At 47.7% G+C, this 26,877-nt stretch overlaps 1 protein-coding gene and 1 long non-coding RNA gene across 4 annotated transcripts in view; one reads left to right on the top strand and one right to left on the bottom strand.

Annotated features, from left to right (window-relative positions):
* Nucleotides 1-946: 946 nt before the first annotated feature.
* GMPR (guanosine monophosphate reductase) overlaps nucleotides 947-26,877 on the top strand; it is a 55,069-nt gene continuing 29,138 nt past the window's right edge. Inside the window, exons 1-4 of one of the 3 annotated variants that reach the window (XM_055263753.2) lie at nucleotides 947-1,073; nucleotides 11,376-11,495; nucleotides 14,807-14,890; nucleotides 19,070-19,243. In XM_055263753.2, the coding sequence (XP_055119728.2) occupies nucleotides 1,062-1,073; nucleotides 11,376-11,495; nucleotides 14,807-14,890; nucleotides 19,070-19,243 (390 nt within the window). In that variant the 5' untranslated portion in view covers nucleotides 947-1,061. Of the gene's footprint in view, nucleotides 1,074-3,054; nucleotides 3,266-11,375; nucleotides 11,496-14,806; nucleotides 14,891-19,069; nucleotides 19,244-26,877 lie in introns of those variants that run through there. The other 2 variants (XM_055263752.2, XM_055263755.2) reach the window with 2 other exon arrangements.
* Nucleotides 11,489-24,685, bottom strand: LOC129473345 (uncharacterized). Its single transcript, XR_008654244.2, has 3 exons — nucleotides 24,075-24,685; nucleotides 12,899-12,987; nucleotides 11,489-11,712 (listed from the first exon to the last, which is right to left on the bottom strand). It is a non-coding gene; the product is annotated as an uncharacterized lncRNA (long non-coding RNA).

Below are 26,877 nucleotides of genomic sequence, written 5' to 3'. Positions count from 1 at the left end.
TATTATTGTTAGTATTAGAGTAATGAGAAGCAGAGGATGTTGAGAGGAGTCTCAGTTGGTGTGGGAGTGGAACTGCCCTATGCCTTCTTCTTGCCTGCTGCATAGATAGAGCCAATTTACTGAGACAGCATTACTGCAATACAGAGTTGAATAAACGCAGAGCCAGCTAACAGGAGACTGGAGTTTTATTACTCAAATCAGTCTCCCCGAAAATTCAGAGACCAGGCTCTTTTAAGGATAATTTGGTGGGCAGGAACTAGGGAGTGGGGAATGCTGATTGGTCAGGTGAGGGATGAAATAATAGGCTGTTGAAGTGGGTTTTTCTTGCTGTCTTCCGTTTCTGAGTGGGATCACAGAACTAGCTGAGCCAGTTTACTGGTCAGGGTGGTGCCAACTGGTCCATCAGAATGGGGGGACTGACTGAAACATATCTCTAACACCATTCTTAGGTTTTCAATAGTGATGTTATTCATAGGAGCAACTGGGGAGGTTAAGAATCTTATGGCCTCTGGCTACATGATGCCTGAGCCATGATTTGTAATCTTGTAGCTACTTTGTTAGTTTTACAAAGGTGCGCTGGTCCCCAAGCCAGGAGGGGGTTTGTTTTGGGAATGTGCTGTTCTCATCTTTGTTTCAAAGTTAAACCATAAACTCAATTCCTCCCATAGTTAGCTCAGCCTACACCCAGGAATGCACAAGGACACCTTGGAGGTTAAAAGCAAGATGGAGTCGGTTAGGTCAGATTTCTTTCACTGTTGTCATTTTCCTATGTCAGATTTTTCTCACTGTCATAATTTTTGCAAAGCCGGTTTTAGAAGAATCAGGGACTCAGGCTGACTCTAACAGGAGTATGATTTTGTGTCAGAGAAGAGGGTAGTTATAGAGGAATGTTCCAGAGGGAGAGGGAATGGAATGTGTAAAATGAACTTCTCTGTCTGTTCTAATAGAAGGAGGGCTGGCCAGAAAGAAGGAGGACCAGAGGGAATGAGCAAGGACAATCTACAGAAGCTTCTGCTTTAAGACCGTGTATGAAACAATGAAGCCCTCACCCACGCTGGCAGATGATTAACAAGGTCAGTTTTTCTTCCCTTTAAGGATAATAATTTAAAAATAATCATATCATCTAGTAATTATATTTTACCTCTATTTTATCTTTAAAAGATCAGAATTAGGTTTCCTTTCTGTACTTCGCAAATAAGCAGCACATCTGGCCAGCTCCCAAGAATTTGTCAAGGGTGTCATAAACATTGCATGGGCTGGACTAATTGTGGCTACTTTCATTCTCTCTCTGATAAGTTTCATTTCCTTCCCTGAAACTTCATGAACTTCCTTTGGGGTATAGCTAATGAGAGCATGTGGGATGGGCTGAGACCTTTATCATCTTCAGACATTTGTGTTAAATTGAATATTGTGATGTATCTTTTATGGTCAGCCTTATCATATGCTAGCTCAAGGAGGACAGTTGCTAGCTCATTTCGAGGCTGCAGAAAAATGGAAGAGAATGAAAGATGATTCTTGCCTTTGTGCAGTTAGCATTCTAGTTTGAAAATACAAACATAATGCACATAATGTAACATGTGACTGCAAATCTGTAACTACCATGCATTGAGCAACTACTATGGGACACGCATTGTGCTTACATAAACACACACGCTTTAATTCTCACAAAAACCAGGGAGGAGATACGGTTAACCCCCACTCCTGCCTCCACCCCTTTTATGAGAAAACTGAGACTTAGAGAAATTGACTCACCTAGCTAGACAGTGATGGAACCAGGTTTTGAACTCAGGCAGAGATGTTCCAGGACAAAAGCAGCTTCAGTGAATAGTTGTAGCAAGTTTTAAGGATTGAGAACTTTATATTGAATTTTTCTGCGGCCTTGAGCAATTTATTTCATTTATAGGAGACTCGTTTTTCCTTATCTGTGAAATGGCTCTTTCTTCATTGGGTTGTTCTGAGAGTGAATGAGATGATGCATGAAGCCGGGCAGCACATTCCAAGTGTATAATAAAAGCTCGGTAAGGTCAGTAAGTGAATCAATGAACTCACATCACTGGTAACCCCTTGAACTCACATCACTGGTAACCCTCAGACGGGACTCAGTCTCCTCAAATCTCAGAATCTGCGTTGACTGCAGACCTCACTGTTTTTCTTAAACAAAAATCCTGAAATCCAGGCTTGGCGCAGTGGCTCACGCCAGTAGTCCCAACACTGGGAAACTGAGGCGAGAGGATTGCTTGAACCCAGTAGTTCAAAACCAGCCTGGACAACACAGTGAGACCTTGTCTCTTAACAACAAGTCCAAAGGGAATCATGGCCTCCACAATCCCAGTACAGCTAAATAGTTAATTGCCCACGCTCTTTTCCTTAATTCTGTACAACCTCCCTGGGGTTTCTGGTTCTTTGGCAAGTGAGAGCCGTGCCCCACAGCACTGGGTGAGCACACTGGGCTTGAATTTTAAAAAAGGAGAATCCGCCGGGCACGGTGGCTCACGCCTGTAATCCCAGCACTTTGGGAGGCCGAGGCAGGCGGATCACTTGAGGTCAGGAGCTGGACACCAGCTTGGGCAATATGGTGAAACCCCGTCTCTAGGAAATAATTTTTAAAATAAGCCGGGTGTGGAGGCGTGCGCCTGTACTCGAGGAGGCTGTGGCATGAGAATCGTTTGAGCCCAGGAAGTCGAGGCTGCGATGAGGGGCGATAGCGCCACTGCACTCCAGCCTGAGCGACAGTGAGACTGTCTCAAAAAAAAAAAAGTAAAAGCTCTCAGGGAGCGACTTTTCCCTTGGATAAGGCAGGCACACGCTAAGTCCCCTCTCCATCGGGGACCTTGGGGACAAACAGAATGGTGCGCATTTCCCTCCCCCGTCCCCATTCGGTCACTGCCACGGGCTGTACACCGGCGGGAGAAGGACGAGGGCGGGGGCGCGAGGAGGAAGGGCTTCGCCGCCAGTCTGTCCCTAACCAGTCTGCCTTTCAGCCCCTGCCCGAGACGAGGCGGTGCCCCGGGCGGGCCAAGCGTGACCGCGGGTCGGCTGGGCGTGTTTAAGAGCGCGGCGTGCGCGCCCAGCCCGCGCCAGCTCCCGGCCGCGGCACAGCAGCCCCGGCGCCCCCTGCGCCGCCCCGCGCAGGCGCCCCCGCCCCGCCGTCGCCGCCGCAGCCAGGAGCCGCCGCACCATGCCCCGCATAGATGCGGACCTCAAGCTCGACTTCAAGGATGTCCTGCTCCGACCTAAGCGGAGCAGCCTCAAGAGCCGAGCCGAGGTGGGGGCCGTTCGGAAGTCGCAGTGGGGTGGGATTTTTTTTTCCGGGTGGCGCGGGGCAAGTGGATGGAAGGGGGTGGCACCGGGTTACCCTGCCTGCTTCGGTGTTTGAGGTTGGGGCGCTGCGCCCCCGTTCCCCCGCCCCAGCACCTGCCAGGACGTGAGGTGTCTTTAACGGCGGTGATACGGGGGCCCATTGAAATTGTCTACACGTCGGTCCCGTTGGGTGGCCTAGGGGAAGTTCACAGTGAAACTCGACCACAGATGAGCAGAGATCCAGTGGCCAGTTGGTTTAGAAGGAATGGGGGTACGAGGGCGCTTATAGCAAGAAAAGGAAACTGGAGCTAGGGGAGAGAGGACGAGAAAAACAACTGCAGATCCCGGTGATTTTTGGCAGCGTCTCCTAGTGCTGAGAATTGCTGCTGCTTTCGCTTCGGGTCCAGCGGTGGAACTTCGTGAACGCGTCTGAAAATCCAGGAGAACCCAGGGCACAAGTTCAGGGTTTCCTTTCTGAGTTTGGCGGCCTTGCTGGCAGTGGAGCTTGGGGACTCTGCGGTACTGGACAGCCCGCGGTCCCAGCCTAGCCCTGGAGAAGCGTTTCGAAAGCTTTGGGGTGGGAGAGGTGGGGGCGAATTGGAAGCCTCGGGCATTTCCCTGGTTCTGCCTGGTTGTACTCGAATCCTGAGGAACGGGTGTAGACCGGACTGGAAATAGCCAGAGGCTGGGGGAAGGGAGGCCAGCCCCTGAAGGATAAACTAGTTGCCCTGAAAGGCAGAGTGCCCCGGGGTAGTGTGCGCTAGTGACTGTGGCTTTGCTGAGAGCTGGAGAGGAAGGTGAGGAAACTGGACACGGCTGAAGGCTGGGGCTGAAGGAGTAAACACGAGGAGGCTGGGCCAACCTGCACAGCTCCGTCGACCCAGCTCCACAAACAAGACCATAAATAAATCCCCTCAGCAAAGAAGTCCGCTGCCCACTCCGGTGCCAGGCCTAACTGCAGTGCCTGGGGCTGCCAGCCGAGGGCTTGCTCAGATTGGGGAAGCCTCCGCGTTAGCCAATGACTAAACCAAGTGGCTTTCTGTAAGCAGCAGCATTGGCTGGTTTGGAGCCGGGCAGGACTGGAGGAGGTGGGGGAGGAATGATTAAAGCTTATCGCCCCAGATTGGGTGACCCTGTGCCTGTCCCTCATGACCTTTCAAGTGCTAAAGAGGGGGTCACTCTTGGAACAAAAACAGTTTGGAGGGCAGGCCTGGGCCTCTGGAAGCATGAGCTGTAGCCAATTCCTAAGGCAAGACCGAGATGAAGTAGGGGGATTCTGGATGTGCTAATAATTTGGTGGCCTCAATATTCTTTAAATATTCAAAATGTATTTAGAAGAGAGAAACTTATTTTTCAGAAAATTGGATGTTCAAAAGAAAGATATACCTATTTTCTGAACCAGAAAACATGTTGAGAAGGTAAAATATTGAACATTAATGTAATAGGGCCAGGCACAGTAGCTCACACCTGTAATCCCAGCACTTTAGGAGGCTGAGGTGGAAGGATTGCTTGAGGCCAGGAGTTCGAGACCAGCCTAGGCAATATAGGAAGACCTCAGCTCTACAAAAATTTAAAAAATCAGCCAGGGCAGTTGTGCACACCTCTAGTCCCAGCTATTTGGAAGGCTGAGGCGGGAGGATGGCTTGAGCCCACGAGTTGGAGATTACAACAATTTTAAATAATTAGGGCAGTGGTGCTCACCTGTAGTCCCAGCTACTTGGAAGGCTGAGGCAGGAGGATGGCTTGAGCCCAGGAGCCGGAGGTTACAGTGAGCTATGATGGTGCCACTGCACTTCAGCCTGGACAACCCTGTCTCTAAAGCTAAAATGAACTTTATGTAATAGAATGAATTACTCCTTCTCAGGGAATACTATCACATCATGCGACAATGTCATGCAACACTTGGCTTCACAATTTGGGCAGATTGTTAACTACTAATGTTCCGGTTTGGGATGGCACCTTTGCAATCTTTATGTACACATTGCAGTGACAACTCAGTGCCCTTGAGAAGTCTCTTTTGTATTTTTATGTTCGTGGGAGTTTGCCAGCCACAGGCCTGGAGACTCAAGGTAACCAGCATTGCCTTTCTAATCGGTTGCCGTGATGGTTTAGCTCCCTGATGCGTGAGGCTGCTGCCTGGCTGGCCACCCCCATGATCTGACTTTACTTGCCTCAGTGGCGTTGAGGGATCTAGTTAGGCCTCCCTAATCCCCTCTCAATGTTTTCTCAGTTTGCTTGTTGATGCCTGAAATTTTTCATAGGCAGATAAAAACTTTAACTTGCACAATCAGAAGCTTAAAATATGTGCATCCTGGCAGAAGTAATATCTGGAGGCAAATTGGAAACTGAACGGTAGATGACCGACATTGAGCCTAACAGCAGATTTGTGTGGAGCCAGGAAAGAGAACGTACACCCTGGGAGTAGAGTCTGGCTGGGGGAGGAGGGTTTTGACAGCTGATGATGGGCTTATCCTCGTGACAGTTTTGCTAAGAGCCAGGCCCAGCAATGGATCATCAGGCTATAAGCAGGAAACGGACAGTAAGAGTGATCTCCCCCTCAGAAGCTTCAGGACTCCTGCAAGGACATTTCCACCAGCCTCCCATAAATGAACATGAATGAGATGAATCTGAGGTCACCTCTGAGAGGCAAAGAATACAGGTAGCAGTGGCCCAGGTGGCCTTTGCCCAGATTCTCCAGGGAGGCGTTCATCTCTCAAATGTCCAGCCCCTGGCATGGAAGAATAAAGCGCCACAGGGTCACGTGGGGACATTTGGATAATCTTTTTCTGAGAAGTGACGAGTTTGTGGATTGAGACAAGACCTTTGCTTTCATCTGATATGCTGGAGAGCCTGCATTCTCCCTGAGTGTTTTCTTCCTTAGAACCCATTTCTGGCTCTAACATTCTACTCTAGTCCTTAAGCTAGTAAGAATGTACTTATTTATTTATTTAGAGACGGAGTCTCACTCTGTCACCCAGGCTGGAGTGCAGTGGCGTGATCTCGGCTCGCTGCAACCTCCGCCTCCTGGGTTCAAGCGATTCTCCTTCCTCAGGCTCCCGAGAAGCTGGGATTACAGGCACCCACCACACTGGGCTAATTTTTGTATTTTTAGTAGAGATGGGGTTTCACCGTATTGGCCAGGCTGGTCTTGAACTCTTGCCTTCAGGTGATCCGCCTGCCTCAGACTCCCAAAGTGCTGGGATTACAGGTGTGAGCCACCGCACCCAGCGGATAAGAATTAAAAAAAAAAACAAAAAATAAACCCCCAAAAAACTTACTAATAAAGTGTCAGGCATTGAAGAGAATTGCAGCAAATTACTCATTTTGTTTTAGGACAGAGAAGACACAACAGATGTTCAGTCTGCTTAAAACTTCATAGCAGTTTTTTTCCCAGCAGTCCAGTGAGAAGAGTTCTGGTCTAGCTTTCACCGTCTGCTACTGGTTGGCCTGAGGGGGATGAGAACATGGCACAGTGGCTGGGAGGAAGGATATCTGTGTTTTAGTCCAAGCTCTGTCACTAATTACTTTTTTTTTTTTTTAACCTTTGCCTGTATGCTGGTTTCCTGGGGCTGCTGTAACTGAGGACCACATACTTGGTGGCTTAAGTAACAAGAATTTATTATCTTACAGTTCTGGAAGGTAGCAGTCCCAGTCCAAGATGTTGGCAGGGTTGATTCCTTCTGAGGGCTGGGAGGGAGAATCTGTTTCTTGCCCTTCTCCCAGCTTCTGCTGGTTTGCTGACAGTTGTCCCCAATCTCTGCCTTCATCTCCACATGAGGTTCTCCCTATGTGTGCATCTGTCTCCAAATTTCTCCTTTTTATTTTTTATTTTTTTTATTTTTTTCGAGAAGCAGTTTCGCTCTTGTTGTCCAGACTGGAGTACAATGGCGTCTCGCTGCAACCTCCGCCTCCCAAGTCCAAGCGATTCTCCTGCCTCAGCCTCCCGAGTAGCTGGGATTGTAGGCATGCACCATCACGCCCGACTAATTTTGTATTTTTAGTAGAGACAGGGTTTCTCCATGTTGGTCAGGCTGGTCTCAAACTCTCGACCTCAGGTGATTCGCCCGCCTCGGCCTCCTAAAGTGCTGGGATTACGTGCCCGGAAATTTATCCTTTTTATAAGAACATCAGTCATATTGGACTAGGGCTCACCCTCTTGATTTCACCTTAGCTTGATCATCTACAATGACCCTATTAACTAAGTAAGGTCACATTTACAGGTAGTGGAGGTTAGGGCTTCAACATTTTTTGGGGGGAGACATAATTCAACCCATAACAGCCTTTGCACATTTTGCTTTGGAAAATTAAAGAGTTTGGCGCTGTTCTGAGTCATGAATGCGTTAGAATCGCCTAGGGAAACACTCCAAAATACACATAGTGTGTCCAGCACAAAGGTGGTGATTCATGAAGTTTGAGGCAGCTGGAGCACGAGTATTTTGGAACCACTTCTAAGAGGATTCTGATGTGTACCCGGGTGTGCTGGACCAGCCTCTGAAGCCCTTTCAATTTGTGGAACCCTGCGGCTTGCTGGTAGCACTGCAGCTGGGCATGAGTGTCTCACGAGCCTGATAACTGATGGTGAGGCTTTCAGGGCTTGGATCCACATTCGGAGGTCTGGGCTGGGGCCACCAAACACTGCAAAAGGCTGGGGGCCAGAACACAGTATTCTTACCTTTTAGCCAGGCATTAGTTTATCCCACGCGTTTTGAGCCACTAGGACTACAAAGTTGGAAGACTGTACTCAGACAGGTGTTACAGATAACGAGCAGTCTATATAACAGATTATGTAATAAACACAATATATAAGAGAATTGCTTTACTGGGTACCATCTGTAGATCTAGGAAAAGGAGCCTCTGTCCTGGGTCCCATGTGTGCCCCCCTAATTGCATCCCTCACTAGGCAGGGCCTGTGGGCTACGCTGTTCCTTAGGCCATGCTCCAATTACTCAGGATCCTGCATATCCTTCCCCAAGTGACTTTGAGCTGATTCTAAGGCCTGCATGGACCTCTTGCCCTGGTGTGTTTCCAAGGGCCACCCGTGATGCTGGTGTGCTCACCTCCAACTCAGAGTGGGCAAGTGGCAGTTGTTTATGGAAAAGTATGTGGGTATGCACAGAGCTTCATGTGCATACTGAAGGTGGGGGCTGATCCTCTGTACACACATAAGGATCTGGGTGAGAAGGGAAGGGGGTGGACGGGGGGCCAGGGCCAGCTCCCTGCTACCATGTTCTGGTGCCTTTCTGGTTGTGAATAAAATTTGTTTTTTGGATAGGAGGTTAGAACCTATTTTATGTAGCAGTTTGTTCATTGGACTTATCACATTGAATTATTTAGGAATGTGGTAGGTGGGCCTCTATTTGTACTTTTTTTTTTTTTGAGACAAGGTCTCGCTCTGTCACTCAGGCTGGCATGCAGTAGCATGATCATGGCTCACTGCAGCCTCAGCCTCCCGTGTTCAATCAATCCTCCCACCTCAGCCTCCTGAGTAGCTAGGACTACAGGCTCGCGCCCCCCAAGCCTGGCTAGTTTTTTGTATTTTGTGTAGAGATGGGGTTTCACCATGTTGCCCAGGTTGGTCTTGAACTGAGCTTAAGCGATCTGCCTGCCTCAGCCTCCCACGGTACTGGGATTACAGGTGTGAGCTACCACGCCAGCCCATTTGCACTTTTGAGCCCCTGACATGTTGGGTGGCAGGACTGGCTTTAATGAAGGCCTGTTAGAGAGCAGCAGAGATGTGTGTTTGCGGGTGGGGGAGGGGACTTTGTTACTTTATGTTCCCTTTCAGGTCAGGCTTAGACAGGGAATCAAATCTATATTTGGCGTATTGGCCGGCTGTGCCAGACTAAGCGCCAAGTGTTGTTCCTGGGAGGCTGAAATATTTAAAATATTTATCTCTGCTAATGAACAACTGTCCTAGTTTGTGTGTGTGTGTCTGGGTGGATAAAGTTGGGGAAGATCATTTTATTTCTCATTCTTAGAATTAACAATGGCAAAGAGCTAGCTCATAAAATGGACTGGAAATGAGGGGAAGCATTTACTGTTAAGGCTGCCCTTTTCCATGAAGAGCTCTGCGTTTTGTGTCCTGCTGATAGGTTTTGGAGTGCCAAGAAAAACCCATTGTGATCTCAGCCGGGTGCAGAGTGTAGCAGCTAGCCCCATGCCTGTTGGAGGATAGAAGACTAATTTGAGACCAAGGAATTCTGATTGTTTCAAGCCTGCCAAGCCAAATGTTAGAGAGCCATTAGCCACACACAGGGTTGCTATGGGTAGGTCCCTTCATTTCTCTTTCAGAATGTCACTATAACTGCTCCACTGAAGTAGAACCCAGAGTCATCAGGAAGGAAGTGGAGAAAGGGACGCGCCACTGCGTAGGTTCGTGCACTTCCAGCATCTCATTTCTCCTCATTGATGGCTGTGTGAAGCCTGTGCAGTCATGTTTATGACATCATTCACCCAGGATGCCTTCTGGACACAGAACCCTGTGTTGAGAAGCAAGAGAAATGTAAAGGCTAAAGGGCCAGAGCCGTCCCATGGTGTTTTCTGACTTAATGCTGATCGCAAAGTGAAAGTTGCCTCAAGTGAAAAAAATAAGAGGAGTATCTAGGTAAACACTGGCAGAAAATGACTCTTGCTGGTGTAATTCATGAAGCCAGGGTTAATGTAGGTCTAAGTTACTGCAGAAGGATAAGATTCATACCTGTGCTCCTCTGGCCAGTTCCCCTTGGGGAAGCACCCACTTCTAATGTGGTTCGTGTCTATCAGAGTCCAGCCAGAGAAACAAACGATGCTGACTGTTTAAAACATGGAATTGAATGGGGGGTATCCTGACACAACTGAGGATATTAAGGTACCCCAGAGATCAGCAACAGCAAGAAGCCACCCTTACCTTAGGGTGAGGGTCAGAGGGAGAAGACGGTGCTCTGGAGCCCAGGAAGGGACTGGGTTCACTTAGGGAAAGCTGGAACAAGGAATACACAGGCCTCTCTGGTCAGAGGATCCAGGCCTGGAGGCAACGCAGCTGCTCTGGTGAAGCTGCCTAAGGCAGAGGGGTTCTGGGAGAACTACCCGGACATCCCCCTACCTCTGCCTGCCACTGTCCTCCAGTTTCCCACCCAGTGTCCTCCATTGGCCAATCCCAGCCAGAAATGAACTTGAGAAATGGAGCCTGTAGCAGGTAGCCTTCCTGGGATAAGAGCAGGCTGAGGATGGTGGGTGAGCAGACAGGCTTGCATCTGCCCTGGGTCAGAGAAGTAATTCGGACTCTTCTAGCTCTTGGTGAGTTCCTGGCTTTATCTAGCACGTGGCTTCTGTCAAGCCCACCCTTGTGGCTGTGTTGTTCTGGATTGCGGATAGCAAGGTTAGTCCTACATGCCCTGATCTTGAAGTTACAGGAGAATTGGAACCCCCCCACCTCCCCACCCAGCTGCTTGCAAGTCAAAGGAACAAGTGTTGATATGTGGGAACATATGGTTGCAATGTACTTTCCACCAGCTTTTTGAAAGATCCTCATAATTAAAGCAGCCATGGAGGGTAAAAGGTGGGATTAATGGTGTGGTGCTCACTGCAGGGTGAATTTGGAGTGTGGCTCTAGGTGAAAGGTAAGAAGTGAAGGGATTGTTCCAGGAGGAGGGCCATGGTTGGCAAGGAAGAGTGGAGCAGATGCTCCCAGGAGGGGAATGGTTTCTATAGGGCTTGGAGGTGGGGCAAAGACAACATGTATGTGGGTCTTCAGGGAAGCCGATAGAAGGCAGCAGTGGGGCTGGAGAGGCTGGGAGAGTAGGAGAGAGCTTCCTATTCCGAGGCTCGTCTCGACGGTGGAATTTCCAGTGCCTTCTGCTGGTGCTTGATCAAGGAAAGTGAGGAGCCCATTTCAGCTTTTGCACCTGGATCCAGTGCCTTACCGGGTTTCTTTGGGGGCTCTGGTGTCTTGGAATACCTGTCTTTGACCCCTAAGAGAATCCAGGGACCTTTATGTTGTTCCTACTCACTCCAAACTCCAGAAATTCTGCACATTTCAAATAAGAGCAAAGCACTCATTTCTTTCCCTTTTTTTTTTTTTTCTGTTTTGCCAACAGGTGGATCTTGAACGCACCTTCACTTTTCGAAATTCAAAGCAGACCTACTCAGGGATTCCCATCATCGTGGCCAACATGGACACTGTGGGCACGTTTGAGATGGCAGCCGTGATGTCACAGGTGAGGCGGTAGGCTTTTGTTTTTTTCCTTTGCTGCTCACACTGTGGACAGCTTATCAGGAGCCGACCCTGGCTTTATTCAGACACAGGGAAGAGTAGAAATGTGAGATGCTTTGGGTCATCCTCTGTCTTTCCCTTCAATCAGAAAGTGGACGGTGTCTGGACTTTGGGTTCAATGAGATGGTCTAGATCTGCATCCATTGCTTCCGTGAAAATGGCTGTGATGGTTTTGGAAATTAGAGATACAGAAAGAAGCTAAACAACATGAAGAGTGCCATATTGCAGAAAAGTGACAACCCCTTTAAAATTAAGACAGAGCTGCTTTGTATGCAGTCTGTGCTGCAGCATTTACTGTATAATTATGTTGAATACATGTATTGAGCGCTTATGTGTGAAACACTGCAGATAATGTATTTCTTTTTTTTTTTTTTTAAGACAGAGTCTCACTGTGTCGCCCAGTCTGGAGTACAGTAACGTGATCTTGGCTCACTGCAACATCCACCTCCCTGGTTCAAACAATTCTCCTGCCTCAGCCTCCCAAGTAGCTAGGATTACAGGCACATGCCACCACACCCGGCTAATTTTTGTATTTTTAGTAGAGATGGGGTTTCACCGTGTTGGCCAAGCTGGCCTTGAACTCCTGACCTCAGGTGATCCGCCTGCCTTGGCCTCCCCAAGTGCTGGGATTACAGGCATGAGTTACTGTGCCCGGCCTGTATCTCTTAATTCTTGATACAACTCAACAAGATAGGTTCCTTTTACAGAAGAGGAAACTGAGGCAGAGAGGGGAGGGGTAGGTCACTTACCCTAGGCCCTCAGCCAGATGTACACAGAGAGAGAATCAGGATTCCAACCCAAACTGACTCTAGAATCTAAGGAATTTACCCCTGAACTTAAATGGACGATCACATTACAAGCTCAAAGTCTCTTTTAGCCAACTACACCAGCCTAATTTTCTATAAAGATGGTAGCTAATATCCTTGCTTTGGCTGGGCATAGTGGCTCACACCTGTAATCCCAGGATTTGGGGAGGTGGGGGCAAGCAGATTGCTTGAGCTCAGGAGTTCAAGACCAGAGTGGACAACATGGCAAAGCCTCATTTCTACAAAAAAGTACGAAAATTGGCCGGGTGTGGTGGTGTGAGCCTGTAGTCCCAGCTACTCAGGAGGCTGAGGTGGGAAGATCACTTGAGATGGGAGGCGGAGGTTGCAGTGAGCCAAGATTGCGCCACTGCACTCCAGCCTGGGTGACACAGCAAGAAGACCCTGTCTCAAAAAAAAAAAAAAAAAATTCATTGTATAAATCAATCTGAGAAGTACTGTTTGTTAAAATAAAATTTAAAAAAATTAAAAATAGTATCCTGGCTTTTGGAAAAATAAACGAAAACCCGTTTGTGGGCAGGACCTTTATGGGTGAGGTGCAGAGCGTCTTCTGCATCCTAGATGTGGAATGTCTGCTGCACTCAGGGGTTCTGTCTTTCCTGTGGATAATGCCTGCCAAGTGAAAAGATAAATCCAATTAGTTGAGAGAGCTTCTCACTGTGGGCAGCAAGTCTAACCACAGGAGACACTGAGATTCATTATTAGCCAGTGATTCGACAGAAAAGATTCTCAAATAAATTATGAGCTCCCAAAATGGAGTAGGGGTGGTCTGCCAGATTCCATGATCACCTGCATTGTCTGTCAGACCTCAGCCCCTACTGAGTATTGGGGCAGAGGCTAATAAATTAATTGCTAAGGAACTGGTATTTTTTTCTCCTCACTCTTTCCCTGCTCTGCTGTGTCATCAACCATTGCTGTTAATGAATTATATGTTAGTATAAAAGTGAGGGGAACCAGGGAGCAATCAAGTCCGATTTATTCACATAATAGATTATAGTCCAGGAAAAACCTAGAACTTGCTGTGCTCTTACCGTTTTCCTAGGAAGTCTCCCTGCTAACAGAATAGCATAGACTGGTGTAGCTAACCATGGGCGACTACTGTGAATTTCCCGTTTCTAGGATCCATAGAACTAGCGCAAGTTACTGAAGTCATAGAAGTTTAGAATGAGAAGTTGTAGATGGAGACATAGGTAGCCCCAGAGAAGTTAGGTGGGAGGCTTCTGTTAAAGGGCAAGGTGTCCAATCTCCATAGTCAGATCCAAGTTTGGAAGAGGTCTTCGCCTCTTCCTCGCCATGCAGTTGTTACATTTTGTAATTTTTTTTTGTTTTGTTTTTGAGATGGAGTTTCACTCTTGTTGCCCAGGCTGGAGTGCAATGGCGCCATCTTGGCTCACTGCAACCTCCACCTCCCAGGTTCAAGTGATTCTCCTGCCTCAGCCTCCTGAGTAGATGGGATTACAGGTGCTCCACCATGCCTGGCTAATTTTTTGTATTTAGTGGAGATGGGGTTTCACCATGTTAGGCTGGTTTTGAACTCCTGACCTCAGGTGATCCACCCACCTCAGCCTCCCCAAATGCTGGGATTACAGGAATGTGCCACCACACTCAGCAAATTTTATACATTTGATTTGTTTTTTGTTTTTTAAATAGACATGGGGTCTTGCCATGTTGCCAGGCTGGTCTCGAACTCCTGGGCTTAAGTGATCCTCCTGCCTCGGCCCCCTAAAGTGCTGGGATTACAGGCGTAAGCCACCATGCCTGGGCAATTTAAACTTCTTAAGCTCCATTTATGCCCACGAAGCTAATAATGCTGTTCAAAGTTGTTCCAAAAATTAAATGAAAAGACTGACACAAAGCAGGTCATAAATGCTGGGGCAGTAGTCATAGATTTAGGGTTATACTTTATATAATTCCCACCATCAAGATTTAATGGACTTACCTTTTAGCAAGAAGTGTTCCGGTTGTGAACACAAGAGAAAGCTTTCAGGTTTAAGGTGGGGTTCTTCAGGGCTGGCTAAGCAGAAGTTTGTGTTAGGATGGTCCTTCTCCTGGGGAGGGGACCTGCTGCCTGGTTTTCTCTTTGGACCATCTGTGCTGCTTTTGGCCTAATAGTACAGGTGTGGGTGGGAGCCTGGGTAGACTGGGCAGGGCTCTGAGAATTCTCTTTTATCCTTCTCCTGCCTTGTGGCAGAGCCTCCCTAGTCCTGAATGCGGTATTGTCTAACCAGATTAGAATGGGAAACAGGGTATTATGATTTCAATGGTTGTACCTTTGTCTGGCTTTGGCTGCTAGGAGCATATTCAAAGCAAATTAAGCATGGATGGCAGGAACACTGATGCCTTTGTCTTGTTGGATCACCACTTCCAGATGGAGGAGGGAGGGGGGCTCTCACTTGGCTTCCCATCCTAATGGTGTTGTTTTGTTTCCTAGCACTCCATGTTTACAGCAATTCATAAGCATTACTCCCTGGATGACTGGAAGCTCTTTGCCACAAATCACCCAGAATGCCTGCAGGTACGACTACAGCCTGGTTATCAATTACTAGTGTTGCAGGGGGAACAAAATCTTCAGAGCTGTCAAGAGGATTTCAGTCAGTAGCAGAGAGACATTGAGAGTTCGGTGTTTCTCTAGCCCTGTGCCATTGCCAGGGATTTGCTGAGAAAACTTGTTTCCATATTGTATTATTAAAATACTAGGATTTATCTGTAAGAAATGTCTGTTTTCCCTTGAAAGATGAAGTGTTATATCCCAAGAGCTTGGGGAAGACCTGTGTTTCCTACCGGGTAATTCAAGGTAGATCCAGTCTTTTGGCTGTAGAAAAAACTTCTGAGTATAACAAGGTGTTTTAGAGTTGAGTAAACATTATTCCCACCAGGATGGCTGTCATCAAAAAGACAGATAATAGCCAGGCACCGTGGGTCATGCCTGTAATCCCAGCACTTTGGGAGGCTGAGGTGGGAGGATTGCTTGAACCCAGGAGTTCAAGGCCAGCCTGGTCAACATAGTGAGACCCCCATTTCTATTAAAAAAAAAGACAATAAATGTTGAGGATGTGGAGGAACTGGAACCCTTATTCACTGCTGAGAATGGAAAATGGTACAGCTGCTTTGGAAAACAGTTGTCAGTTCCTGGAATGTTAAACATTAGAGTTGCCATGTGACCCAGCAATTCCATTTCTAGGTGTAGACTCAACAGAAATTAACATATTTCCACAGAAAAAGTTGTACATGAATGTTCATAGCAGCGTTATTCATAATAGCCCAAAAGTAGACACAACCCAAATGTTTATCAGTGGGTGAAAGGACAAACAATATAAGGTATATCCATACAGTGAAATATTGTTCAGCCGTAAGAAGGAGTCAAGGTCTGATACAGGCTACAGCATGGACGAACCTTGAGGACATTTCACTAAGTGAAAAGGCCAGATGCAGCCCGGCACGGTGGCTTATGCCTGTAATCCCAGAACTTTGGGAGGCCTAGTTGGGTGGATCACCTGAGGTTGGGAGTTCGAGTCCAACCTCTCCAACATGGAGAAACCCTGTCTTTACTAGAAATACAAAATTAGCCGTGTGTGGTGGCGCATGCCTTTAATCCCAGCTACTCAGGAAGCTGAGGCAGGAACATTGCTTTAACCCCGGAGGCGGAGGTTGCGGTTAGCCACGATTGTGCCATTGCACTCCAGCCTGGGCAATGAGAGCGAAACTCTGTCTCAGAAAAGAAAAGGCCACACGCAGAGGCCAGAGCATCTATGATCCTATTTCTAGGAAATGTCCAGAATAGGCAAATCTAAGTCATAAAATAGATTAGTGGCCTGAGGGGCTGAGGAAGTGTGGGAGGGAGTGTGGTTAAGGGGTATGAGACTTTCTTTGGGAGGATTATGAAAATGTTCTAAAATCGATCATGATGGTTACAGAACTCTAAATATACTAAAAATCATTGAATTGTGCATGTTGAATGGGTGAATTGTATGGTATGTCATTATATTTCAAAAAGCTGTTAAAAAAGAAACAACAGAAAGCCTTGCTGCAACATGCCTGCACTTGCTCCTGCCACATTCAGGTGGTTCTGAGCTGAAGCCACAGACAGGTCTCCCTGGGTTAGAGGTGTTCCCTGCTGGTCAGATCATTTATGATTGGAAAATGACTTCAGATCGTACCATTTTCAAGGTCTCACTGGCTTTCTGTGGTTGTTGTCACTGTGCTTTAATTATGTGTGGATTTTGATTAGTGAAAAAGTGGTTTTGGAGATAAAATAATTCTGACTCAATAGTAAGTCCTTCATTTTTGCCATATTGTGTTCAAGTGAATTGTGCTTGTTTTCGCTTTCTTCTGTTTTTCCCTGTAATAAGTTTGGGAATAATGATTTTCTTTTTTTCTTTTTCTCAGACCTCCCTCCAAACTTCTTTTATTTTTTTTTTTGTTTGAGGCAGAGTTTTGCTCTTGTCACCCAGACTGGAGTGCAGTGGCGTGATCTCTGCTCACTGCAACCCCATCTCCCGGGTTCAAGTGATTTTCCTGCCTCAGCCTCCCTGAGTAGCTGGGATTACAGGTGCGCACCACCTAGCCTGGCTAAATTTTTGTATTTTTAGTAGAGACAAGGTTTCACCATGTTGGCCTCAAATGATCCACTCACCTCGGCCTCCTGAAGTGCTGGGATTATAGGCATGAGCCACCACGCCCGGCCTCCCTCCACCTTCTTTAAGGGAGTTTTTGGCAATGTATTGTTAATTGGAACTGTGGCTTTCATTACCAAGTGTGATACATCGACTTACTACACAGCCCGCCGCCAAATAAAAGGCAAATTCAAAAGGGATAATGTTAAAAACTTAGTAGCAGTGAGAGAAGGCAACCGGTCTCAAGCTCCATATAGTGTACTTAAGCAGAAATGAAGTAAGATAAAAAAAAGCAGAGCACAGAGCTCTAGTGGGTGGGAGAGTGGGCTTGTGTGGATTGGGCTGGCACAGGGCAGAGCTGTGAGCCACGAGGCCCAGGCGTGAATGCACAGAGAAGGCTGGAGTAAATATGTGTCATGTTAACCATGAGCTCACACTCAGTCTGTGCTGTAGCTACATTGTTATGATTTGGGGGAATAACATAAAGGATATTAAGATAGGTCACTCATATGGCCCAGGGTTTATAGAGTTAAAATATAAACAATCCATGTCTTAGTTTCACTAAGACACAAATTAGTGAAAACAAGTCCTTTCCCAAGGGGCAGATGTTCAGAGAAGGGAGAGGTATGAGGTTCAAGGGCACTGGTGGAAGTTAAGGGACAAGGGTGTTACTAGGAGAGGATGTGGTGGCTTCAGATTTAAACATGTACAAGTGTAGTTGTGAAAGATCATGTCAGGCTTCTTTTCACACCTTGGGAAATTTTATCCCTTTAATAGGAAAACAGATTTGCAGTTCTGTGTATAGGTTGAGATTTGCATGCTGTATTAGGCTGTTCTTGCATTGCTTTAGATAAATGCCTGAAACTGGGTAATTTATAAAGAAAAGAGTTCTGATTGGCTAATGGTTCTGCAGGCTGTACAGGAAGCATAGTGCCACCCATCTGCTTTTGGGAAGGCCTTGGGAAGCTTCCAATCATGGTGGAAGGCGAAGTGGGAGAGAGAAAGAGAGGGTGGGAGGTCACACACTTTTAATCACCAGATCTCCTGTGAACTCAGACCGAGAGATCACCAAGGGAATGGCCCAAGCCATTCATAAGGGATCCACCCCCATGACCCATACACCTCCCACCAGACCCCACCTCCAGCACTCGGGATCATATTTCAACATGAGATTTGGGTGAGGACAATATCCAAACTATGTCATATGCTGCACTATTATTTTATTGGGAGTGAAAATAAAAATAGTAAAGAGTTTTTAAGAGGCATTTCAGATCTCTTCCCCTCTCTTGCTCCCCAAGCAAGGCGCTCAGGGTGAAGGCCACAGCTCTCATGTGGGGAAACCTGAGTTGATTGGCCATTTCTCCTTCCTGGAAACTTCCTAGTTCTTGCTCATTGTCCTCCCTTGAGTTTCCCTGATATGATACCATCATGCCGGTAGTTATTATTTTATTTTTGGCGGGGGGTGGTGGCGGATGGAATCTCGCTATATTGCCCAGACTGGAGTGCAATGGCGCCATCTCGGCTCACTGCAACCTCTGCCCCCCAGGTTCAAGCTATTCTCCTGCCTCAGCCTCCCAAGGAGCTGGGATTACAGGCACCTGCCACCACGCCTGGCTAATTTTTGTATTTTTAGTAGAGATAGAGTTTCAACATGTTGGCCAGGCTGGTCTTGAACTCCTGACCTCAGGTGATCCACCTGCCTCGGCCTCTCAAAGTGCTGGGATTACAGGCATGAGCCACCACACTTGGCTAATTTTTGTATTCTTAGTAGACACGGGGTTTCACCATGTTGGCCAGGCTGGTCTCAAACTCCTACCTCAGGTGATCTGCCCGCCTTGGCCTCCCAAAGTGCTAGGATTACAGCATAAGCCACCGTGCCTGGCCAAAGTTTAGATAATTTAATGAATGAATTCCCTTTACCTCTGCTGTTGCATGTGTCTTGAGCAGGTGCACTGTGCATTTGATTAGGGTAGACCAAAAAGGGTTGTTTTACTGTCCCAGAATAGGTGCATAAATGGGGGCAGGGTCTGATGTCTGAATGCTACTGTTTATGCCTGTCTTCTTGGTTTATTTTGGTGCAGCATGTAGCCGTGAGTTCAGGCAGTGGGCAGAACGATCTGGAAAAGATGACCAGCATCCTGGAAGCTGTGCCACAGGTTAAATTTATTTGCCTGGATGTGGCCAATGGGTATTCAGAACATTTTGTGGAATTCGTGAAACTCGTCCGTGCCAAATTTCCTGAACACACCATTATGGTAAGTACAGTAGAACATTACGGTAGAACATTCTCAAGATGGGGAAGCCATGAGGGAGTTGTTCAGTGTGTCGGGGGAGCTATATTCTCTTCAGGGCTTTTGGTGCCTCTTTAATCAAAGATTAATTGAGGATCATTTGGGAAAGGATAGGTAGCCGCTGTGGAAGATCTGAAAACTAGCTTTCCTGTATAAAAAAATAAAATCCCGGCTGGGCGCGGTGGCTCACGCTTGTAATCCCAGCACTTTGGGAGGCCGAGGCGGGCGGATCACGAGGTCAGGAGATCGAGACAGCGGTGAAACCTCGTCTCTACTAAAAAATACAAAAAAATTAGCCGGGCGTGGTGGCGGGCGCCTGTAGTCCCAGCTACTCGGAGAGGCTGAGGCAGGAGAATGGCATGAACCCGGGAGGTGGAGCTTGCAGTGAGCCGAGATTACGCCACTGCACTCCAGCCTGGGCGACAGAGCGAGACTCCGTCTCAAGAAAAAATAAAAATAAAAAAATAAATAAAATCCCCATCAACTTCATAGGATGTTGGCTCCAATTTTTCCTAAGTATCATCACGTTTCTTAATATCTGATACTTTTTTTTTTTTTTTTTGAAGGAGTCTCACTTTGTCACCCAGGCTGGAGTGCAGTGGGGCGATCTTGGCTCACTGCAACCTATGCCTTACAGGTTCAAGCAATTCTTGTACCTCAGCCTCACAAGTAGCTGGGATTATGGGTGCCCGCCACCATGCCCGGCTAATTTTTTGTATTTTTAGTAGAGACGGGGTTGCACCATGTTGGCCAGGCTGGTCTTGAACTCCTGACCTCAGGTGATCCGCCCACCTTGATCTCCCAAAGTGCTGAGATTACAGGTGTGAGCCACCACACTCGGCCCCATATGATACCTTTAAAAGGGGTTTGTATTACTTCTTAAGAGAGTGTATTTTAAGATTGAAAACGTGACTGGGTTGGAGTGTCACATATGTAGGTCCTCCATGTCCCACCCCTACTGCCAGCAGGAAACTCCGCTGTAGGAGTTCGGAGTCCACGTTATGAACATTTCACGACCATCTACTATCGATGGTGAATCGATCGGTGGTGTCTTTTATGTAGGAGCTTTGTTTCTTGACTTTTCCTGTATTTTCCTAATTATTTGCACCTTACCTAGTTAGAATGTAGATTTGTGACTTTTGGGAAAGATGGATTGGCAGAAAAAGGGATTTAGCAGTTCTAGAGTACAACTTGGGCTTTTGCAAAAACCTGTATTGTAATTATGCAAGTCTTTGCTAATTCTAATTATGATGGCACATACTGATCGACCACTAGATAATTTACCTAACCCTTCCTTTTTTGAATTTGGAACTTCGTTTCTTCTCATGTATGTCATCATTGTAGGAAAGTTGGGAGGAAGGAATTGTTATGGAGTAAAGTCTTCTGTTAAAGGACTTCCAAGTATTGTTAAGTATTTGTATGCTTTTCAAACACATAACAAGAAAGGATCAAGAATTGTTCCAGCTGGGCGCAGTGGCCCACAACTGTAACCCCAGCACTTTGGGAGGCCGAGGCGGGTGGATCACCTGAGGTCAGGAATTTGAGACCAGCCTGGCCAACATGGCGAAATGCTGTCTCTACTAAAAATACAAAAATTAGCCGGCCGTGATGGCGGGCGCCTGTAATCCCAGCTACTCAGGAGGCTGAGGCAGGAGAATCTCTTGAACCCAGGGGGTGAAGGTTGCAGTGAGCTGAGATCACGCCACTGCACTCCAGCCTGGGCAACAGAGGGAGACTGTCTCAAAAAAAAAAAAGAATTGGCCAGGCGCAGTGGCTCGTGCCTGTAATCCTGGCACTTTGGGAGGCCGAGGTGGGTGGATCATGAGGTCAAGAGTTCAAGACCAGCCTGGCCAAGATGGTGAAACCCTGTCTCTACTTAAAAAAAAAAAAAAAATTAGCCAGGCGTAGTGGCAGGCAACTGTAATCCCAGCTACTTGGGAGGCTGAGGCAGAGAATTGCTTGAACCTGGGAGGCAAAGGTGGCAGTGAGCCGAGATCTCACCATTGCACTCTAGCCTGGGAGATAGAGTGAGACTCTGTCTCAACAACAACAACAAAATTGTTCCAAGGTCAACCAGCTGTACCAGTGTTAGGAGTGGGTTGGGAAATAGAAAAATTCACTTTGTTCTCTGTAATAGAGCAGCCAACTTGTTTTTGATGATGCTTGTTGAATACTGTTAAATAATAAGAAATGTATGTGTTTATTGGTCTCAGCCCCTGGTTCTTGAGAAGGGTACTAAGAATCTTTTTATTCTAATATTTGGTCATTGATCCTGATTGCTGACACAGAGCTTTTAGAACTTTTGTAATTTTCAGTGATGACAGCACCTGGTACAGAGCTTCTGAAGCCCTTGGGACTTCCTGGGTGGTAGGAGTAGCTTTTGTTCTATTTAATCTTTGACCCTGGTTCCTGACACATCACTCCACTTCGAAATCTCTTGGGATTTCCTGGAGTGATAGCAGCACAGCTGTTCTTGTCCTAATGTGTCTAGAAATGGTGGGTTCTTGGTCTCCCTGACTTCAAGAATGAAGCCGCAGACCCATCGCGGTGGGTTACAGCTCTTAAGGTGACGCGTGCTGGAGTTTGTTCCTTCTGATGTTTGGCTGTGTTCGGAGTTTCTTCCTTCTGGTGGGTTCCTGGTCTGGCTGGCTCAGGAGTGAAGCTGCAGACCTTCACAGTGAGTGTTACAGCTCTTAAGGCGGTACTTCTGGAGTTATTCATTCCTCCTGGTGGGCTCATGGTCTCACTGACTTCAGGAATGAAGCTGCAGACCTTCGTGATGAGTGTCATAGCTCATAAAAGCAATGTGGACCCAAAGAGTGAGCAGTAGCAAGATTTATTGCAAAGAGTGAAAAAACAAAGCTTCCACAGTGTGGAAGCATACCCAAGCAGGTTGCTACTATTGGCTCGGGCAGCCTGCTTTTATTCTCTTATCTGGCCCCACCGACATCCTGCTGATTGGTGTATTTACAATCCCTTAGCTAGACATAAAGGTTCTCCACCTCCCCACCAGATTAGCTAGATACAGAGTGTCAACTGATGCATTCACAAACCCTGAGCTAGACAAAGGGTGCTAATTGGTGTGTTTACAAACCTTGAGCTAGATACAGAGTGCTGATTGGTGTATTTACAATCCCTGAGCTAGACGTAAAGATTCTCCACATCCCCACCAGACTCAGGAGCCCAGCTGGCTTCACCTAGGGGATACCGCACTGGGGCTGCAGGTGGAGCTACCTACTAGTCCCGTGCCTTGCTCCCGCACTCTTCAGCCCTTGGGTGGTCGATGGGACTGGGCGCCGTGGAGCAGGGGGCGACACTCTTCGGGGGCTCGGGCCACACAGGAGCCCACGGATGGGTTGGGAGGCTCAGGCATGGCGGGCTGCAGGTCCTGAGCCCTGCCCCGCAGGGAGGCAGCTAAGGCCCGGCGAGAAATCAAGCGCAGTGCCAGTGGGCCGGCACTGGTGGGAGACCCAGTACACCCTCTGCAGCCGCTGGCCCGGATGCTAAGCCCCTCATTGTCTGGGGCCGGCGGCTGCTCCGAGTGTGGGGCCCGTCAAGCCCACACCCACCCGGAACTCCAGCTGGCCCGCAAGCGCCGTGTGCAGCCCCGGTTCCCACTCGCGCCTCTCCCTCCGCACCTCCCTGCAAGCTGAGGGAGCCGGCTCCGGCCTTGGCCAGCCCAGAAAGGGACTCCCACAGTGCAGTGGTGGGCTGAAGGCCTCCTCAAGTGCCGCCAAAGTGGGAGCCCAGGCAGAGGAGGCGCCGAGAGCGAGCGAGGGCTGACCTCTCACTAACAAGGCTACCCTTAATGGGCTCCTGCGTGGGGGTTGGTCACCAGATAGACCAAGCCATGTTTAGAAGCTTGGAGCTTCTGGCCCCATCCTCCATTTTCCAGAGAGGGGAGAGGGCTGGAAGTAGAGTTAATAATTCATTATGCCTCCTTGACGAGGCCTTCACAAGTATGGGGTTTTGAAAGCTTCGTGGCTGGTAACATGTCTACATGCCTGGAGGATGGCAGACCCCATCTCTGTGGGGACAGCAGCTCCTGCACTCTGGACTCTTCCAGACCTCACCCTATGTCTCGCTTCATCAGGCTGTTCATCTGTATCCATCATAGCCTTTATTAATATGATAAACTGGTAAACATTCCATAAGTGGTAATCCTTTATGTCTTTCGATTTTCTTTTTCTTGATAGTATATTTGAGATTCACCACGTTGCTTTATGTCAGCTGTATATATATATATTCCTTGGTTCCTGGAGCTCATCTTTAATATCATTTCCTAGATACCTCACTTGCTCTTTTTCCTTCTCTTTACTTTCCAGCTGGTTGTATTGCTGTTAAAGTCACTCCTTAATGCTGTTTGTCTGAGTCTGTTTGGTCTGCTATCATAAAATACCATAAACTGACTGGTGTATAAACAACAGAAAATTGCTCACAGTTCTGGAGGCTGGAATTCCAAAATCAAGGTGTTGGCTGATTTAGTGTCTAGTTTCACCGTTCCTCATAGGTGGTGCCTTCTTGCTGCATCTTCATATAGTGGAAGAGGCATACAGGCTCCTTGGAACCTCTCTTGTGAGGGTACTAATCCCATTCATGAAGGCTGCACCCTTATGACCTAATCACCTCCCAAAGGCCCTGCCTCCTAATGCCATTGGCTTGAAGATTCAGTTTCAGCATAGGAATTTGTGGGGGACACAAACATTCAGCCCATAACATCCCAGAAGTCAGCGTGGGCACGTGAGCTGAGTCACACTGGGGAAGTCGCATTCTTTCTCAATCTCACTTTCCTCACCTGTGAAGAGGAGATTGAGGATCCTCGTGGCTGGAGAATGACTCGGGCTCAGATGGGATGCTGTTTTGTAACAGCGCCACCTTCACTGGCATTTGCTCGTCTCTGGTGAGTGTCGTCAAGGGCACATGCTCTGAGAACTGAGTCAGAGATGGAGAAGAAAGATGGAGGGTAATGTGGGGTTTGTTTTAAGAAGAGAGAGAAAATGTGTTACTCTTTAAAATGACAAGTGATAGCAGAAATGCATTAGTGCTCCCAAGCTGTCCGTTACATTCTCCAAACTGGAGCGGCTGTGGGGTGTAGTTCACAGCTGGGCCTGCTGAGTACTGCGAGCTGCCTGTTGGACAGCCTAGAGAGCCTGCATGTCACCTCTGAAGGACAAAGATCAGGGAGGAGGGAAGTGCAGGAAGGAGGGGGCTGGGTAAGACGAGGGAAAAGGTGTTGTTGCCAGTGCAGAACTTAGGAGTTGCTATGGGGGAGTTTACTGGGAGGGAGGAGATCGGTTCAGAGTTCCCACAGCTGTCTGGGAAGCCACCAACAGTGAGGCCCTCTCCAGCATCTGCTGGCTGGCTGGCCTAGGGGTATGTTTTCATTGTTCTTGTTGGTTTCCCCAGCAATGAACAGGAGACTTTGGCAAGGTAGGTGTTTATTCTTAAGCTGTTCTGTGCCTGCACTGACCCTTGAAATCTGTGATTCATTTGGAAACCTCCAATACTTTTATGTCCTTGATTTTTGGTGTTTTTGAAACATAATTTCTTACGGCTTTTGGAGGCATTGTGAAGACGCATTCACATTTATCCAGTGTTTTGGAACTGAATGATGTAATATGGGGGCTGAGTGTTATGGAATGGAGTGTTATTACGATCGTTACCATACAGTGAACAGAAAGGATGCTCGCAAATGTTCCGGGAAGAAGCTGGCAGTTCCCGGCCTCTGCACCAGGAGTGAGGGCTTGTCGCTCCCTGCGCCCGCTTTCTCCTGGTTTTTTTTTTCTTGCCTTTTTTCATGCGCGTCCGTGTGAAGAGACCACCAAACAGGCTTTGTGTGAGCAACGTGGCTGTTTATTTCACCTGGGTGCAGGCGGGCTGAGTCCAAAAAGAGAGTCAGCGAAGGGAGATAGGGGTGGGGCCATTTTATAGGATTTGGGTAGGTAAAGGAAAATTACAGCAAAGAGGGGGTTGGGTTGTTCTCTGGCGGGCAGAGTGGGGGCCACAAGGTGCTCAGTAGGGGAGCTTTTGAGCCAGGATGAGCCAGGAGAAGGAATTTCACAAGGCAATGTCATCAGTTAAGGCAGGAACAGGCCATTTTCACTTCTTTTGTGGTGGAATGTCATCAGTTAAGGCAGGAACCGGCCATCTGGATGTGTACGTGCAGGTCACAGGGGATATGATGGCTTAGCTTGGGCTCAGAGGCCTGACACCTTTCACCTGAGAGAGGCCTTGCCACATAGGGGTAGGAGAAGCAGGGATTTTTAGAGAACACCTTTGGCAGAAAAGGTCCTATTAAGGGGCTGGCTGATTGAAGAGTATACCAAGTCCTGTGGCCATTTGCCTGGTGGCTTTCAGGGAGGAAAGAGAATAATGTGTTCTCGGGTACCAGTACTGTGGAAAAAGGCACTAGCACAGACTAGGCACTTTTTTAAAAAAATGTTTGTAGAAACAGAATATTGCAGTGTTGACCAGGCTGATCTCAAACTCCCGACTTCAAGCAATCCTCCTACCTCTGCCTCCTAAAGTGTTGAAATTACAGGCATGAATCACCATACCTGGCCAGAACTTCTTTTCTAGTAACAAATCTTTGGGTAGAGGTAATAGCACCTACTTTTGTTGATGTGAAACTTAGTCCTAGAGAGCTCAGGAAGCCTTCTGAGGGTTACACCACCAGTGAGAGCTGGACCTGGTATTCAGGGCCAGGTGGCTTGTCTGAGCCTGCAAATTTTTGCTATTGTCCCCCACATGTCACCAGTTCAGGCTTGCTGGTGAGAGGTGAAGCCAGCTTGACTTTCTGGGTCGAGTGGGGACTTGGAGAACATTTCTGTCTAGCTAGAGGATTGTAAATGCATCAGTCAGTGCTCTGTGTCTACCTAAAGGTTTGTACATGCAGCAGTCAGCACTCTGTGTCTAGCTAAAGGATGGTAAATGCTCCAATCAGCACTCTGTAAAAACGCAGCAAGCAGTGCTGTGTCTAGCTAAAGGTTTATAAAAGCACCAATTAGCACTCTGTAAAAACGCACCAATCAGCAATCTGTAAAATGGGCCAATCAGTGCTCTGTAAAATGGACCAATCAGCAGGATGAGGGCAGGGCCAAATAAGGGAATAAAAGCTGGCTGCTAGCGCCAACCCCAATAGCCTGCTCCGGTCATCTTCCGTGCTGTAGGAGTTTTCTTCGTTTGTTCTGTCGGTGCTGCTTGTTGTTTGGAACACGCCACGTTTATGAGCTGTTAATGCTTATTACAAAGGTGTGTGGTTTGCTTTCTGAAGACACAGACCGAGAACCCCCCTGCTGGGAGGAAGGAACAATTGTTGCTGCGCCGCTTTTAAGAGCTGTTAATGCTCACCGTGAAGGTCTGGCTTCGCTGCTGAAGTAAGTGTAGACCACAAACCCACTGGGAGGACTGAGCAGCTCCCATATGGGTTACTTTAACAGCTGTAACGCTTGCCATCTTTAAGAGCTGTAACACTCAACGAAGAAAACTATGGCGGGTGCACCACCTTTAACACTGAGAAGGGTTTGCGACTTCCATTGGTGAAGTCTGAACCATGAACCCATGAGGAATGAAAAACTCTGGGTGTGCCACCTAAAAGA

This window comes from Symphalangus syndactylus, chromosome 23, assembly GCF_028878055.3.
Source record: "Symphalangus syndactylus isolate Jambi chromosome 23, NHGRI_mSymSyn1-v2.1_pri, whole genome shotgun sequence".
Classification (NCBI taxonomy): domain Eukaryota; kingdom Metazoa; phylum Chordata; class Mammalia; order Primates; family Hylobatidae; genus Symphalangus; species Symphalangus syndactylus.
This window is presented reverse-complemented; position numbering and strand designations above follow the sequence as displayed.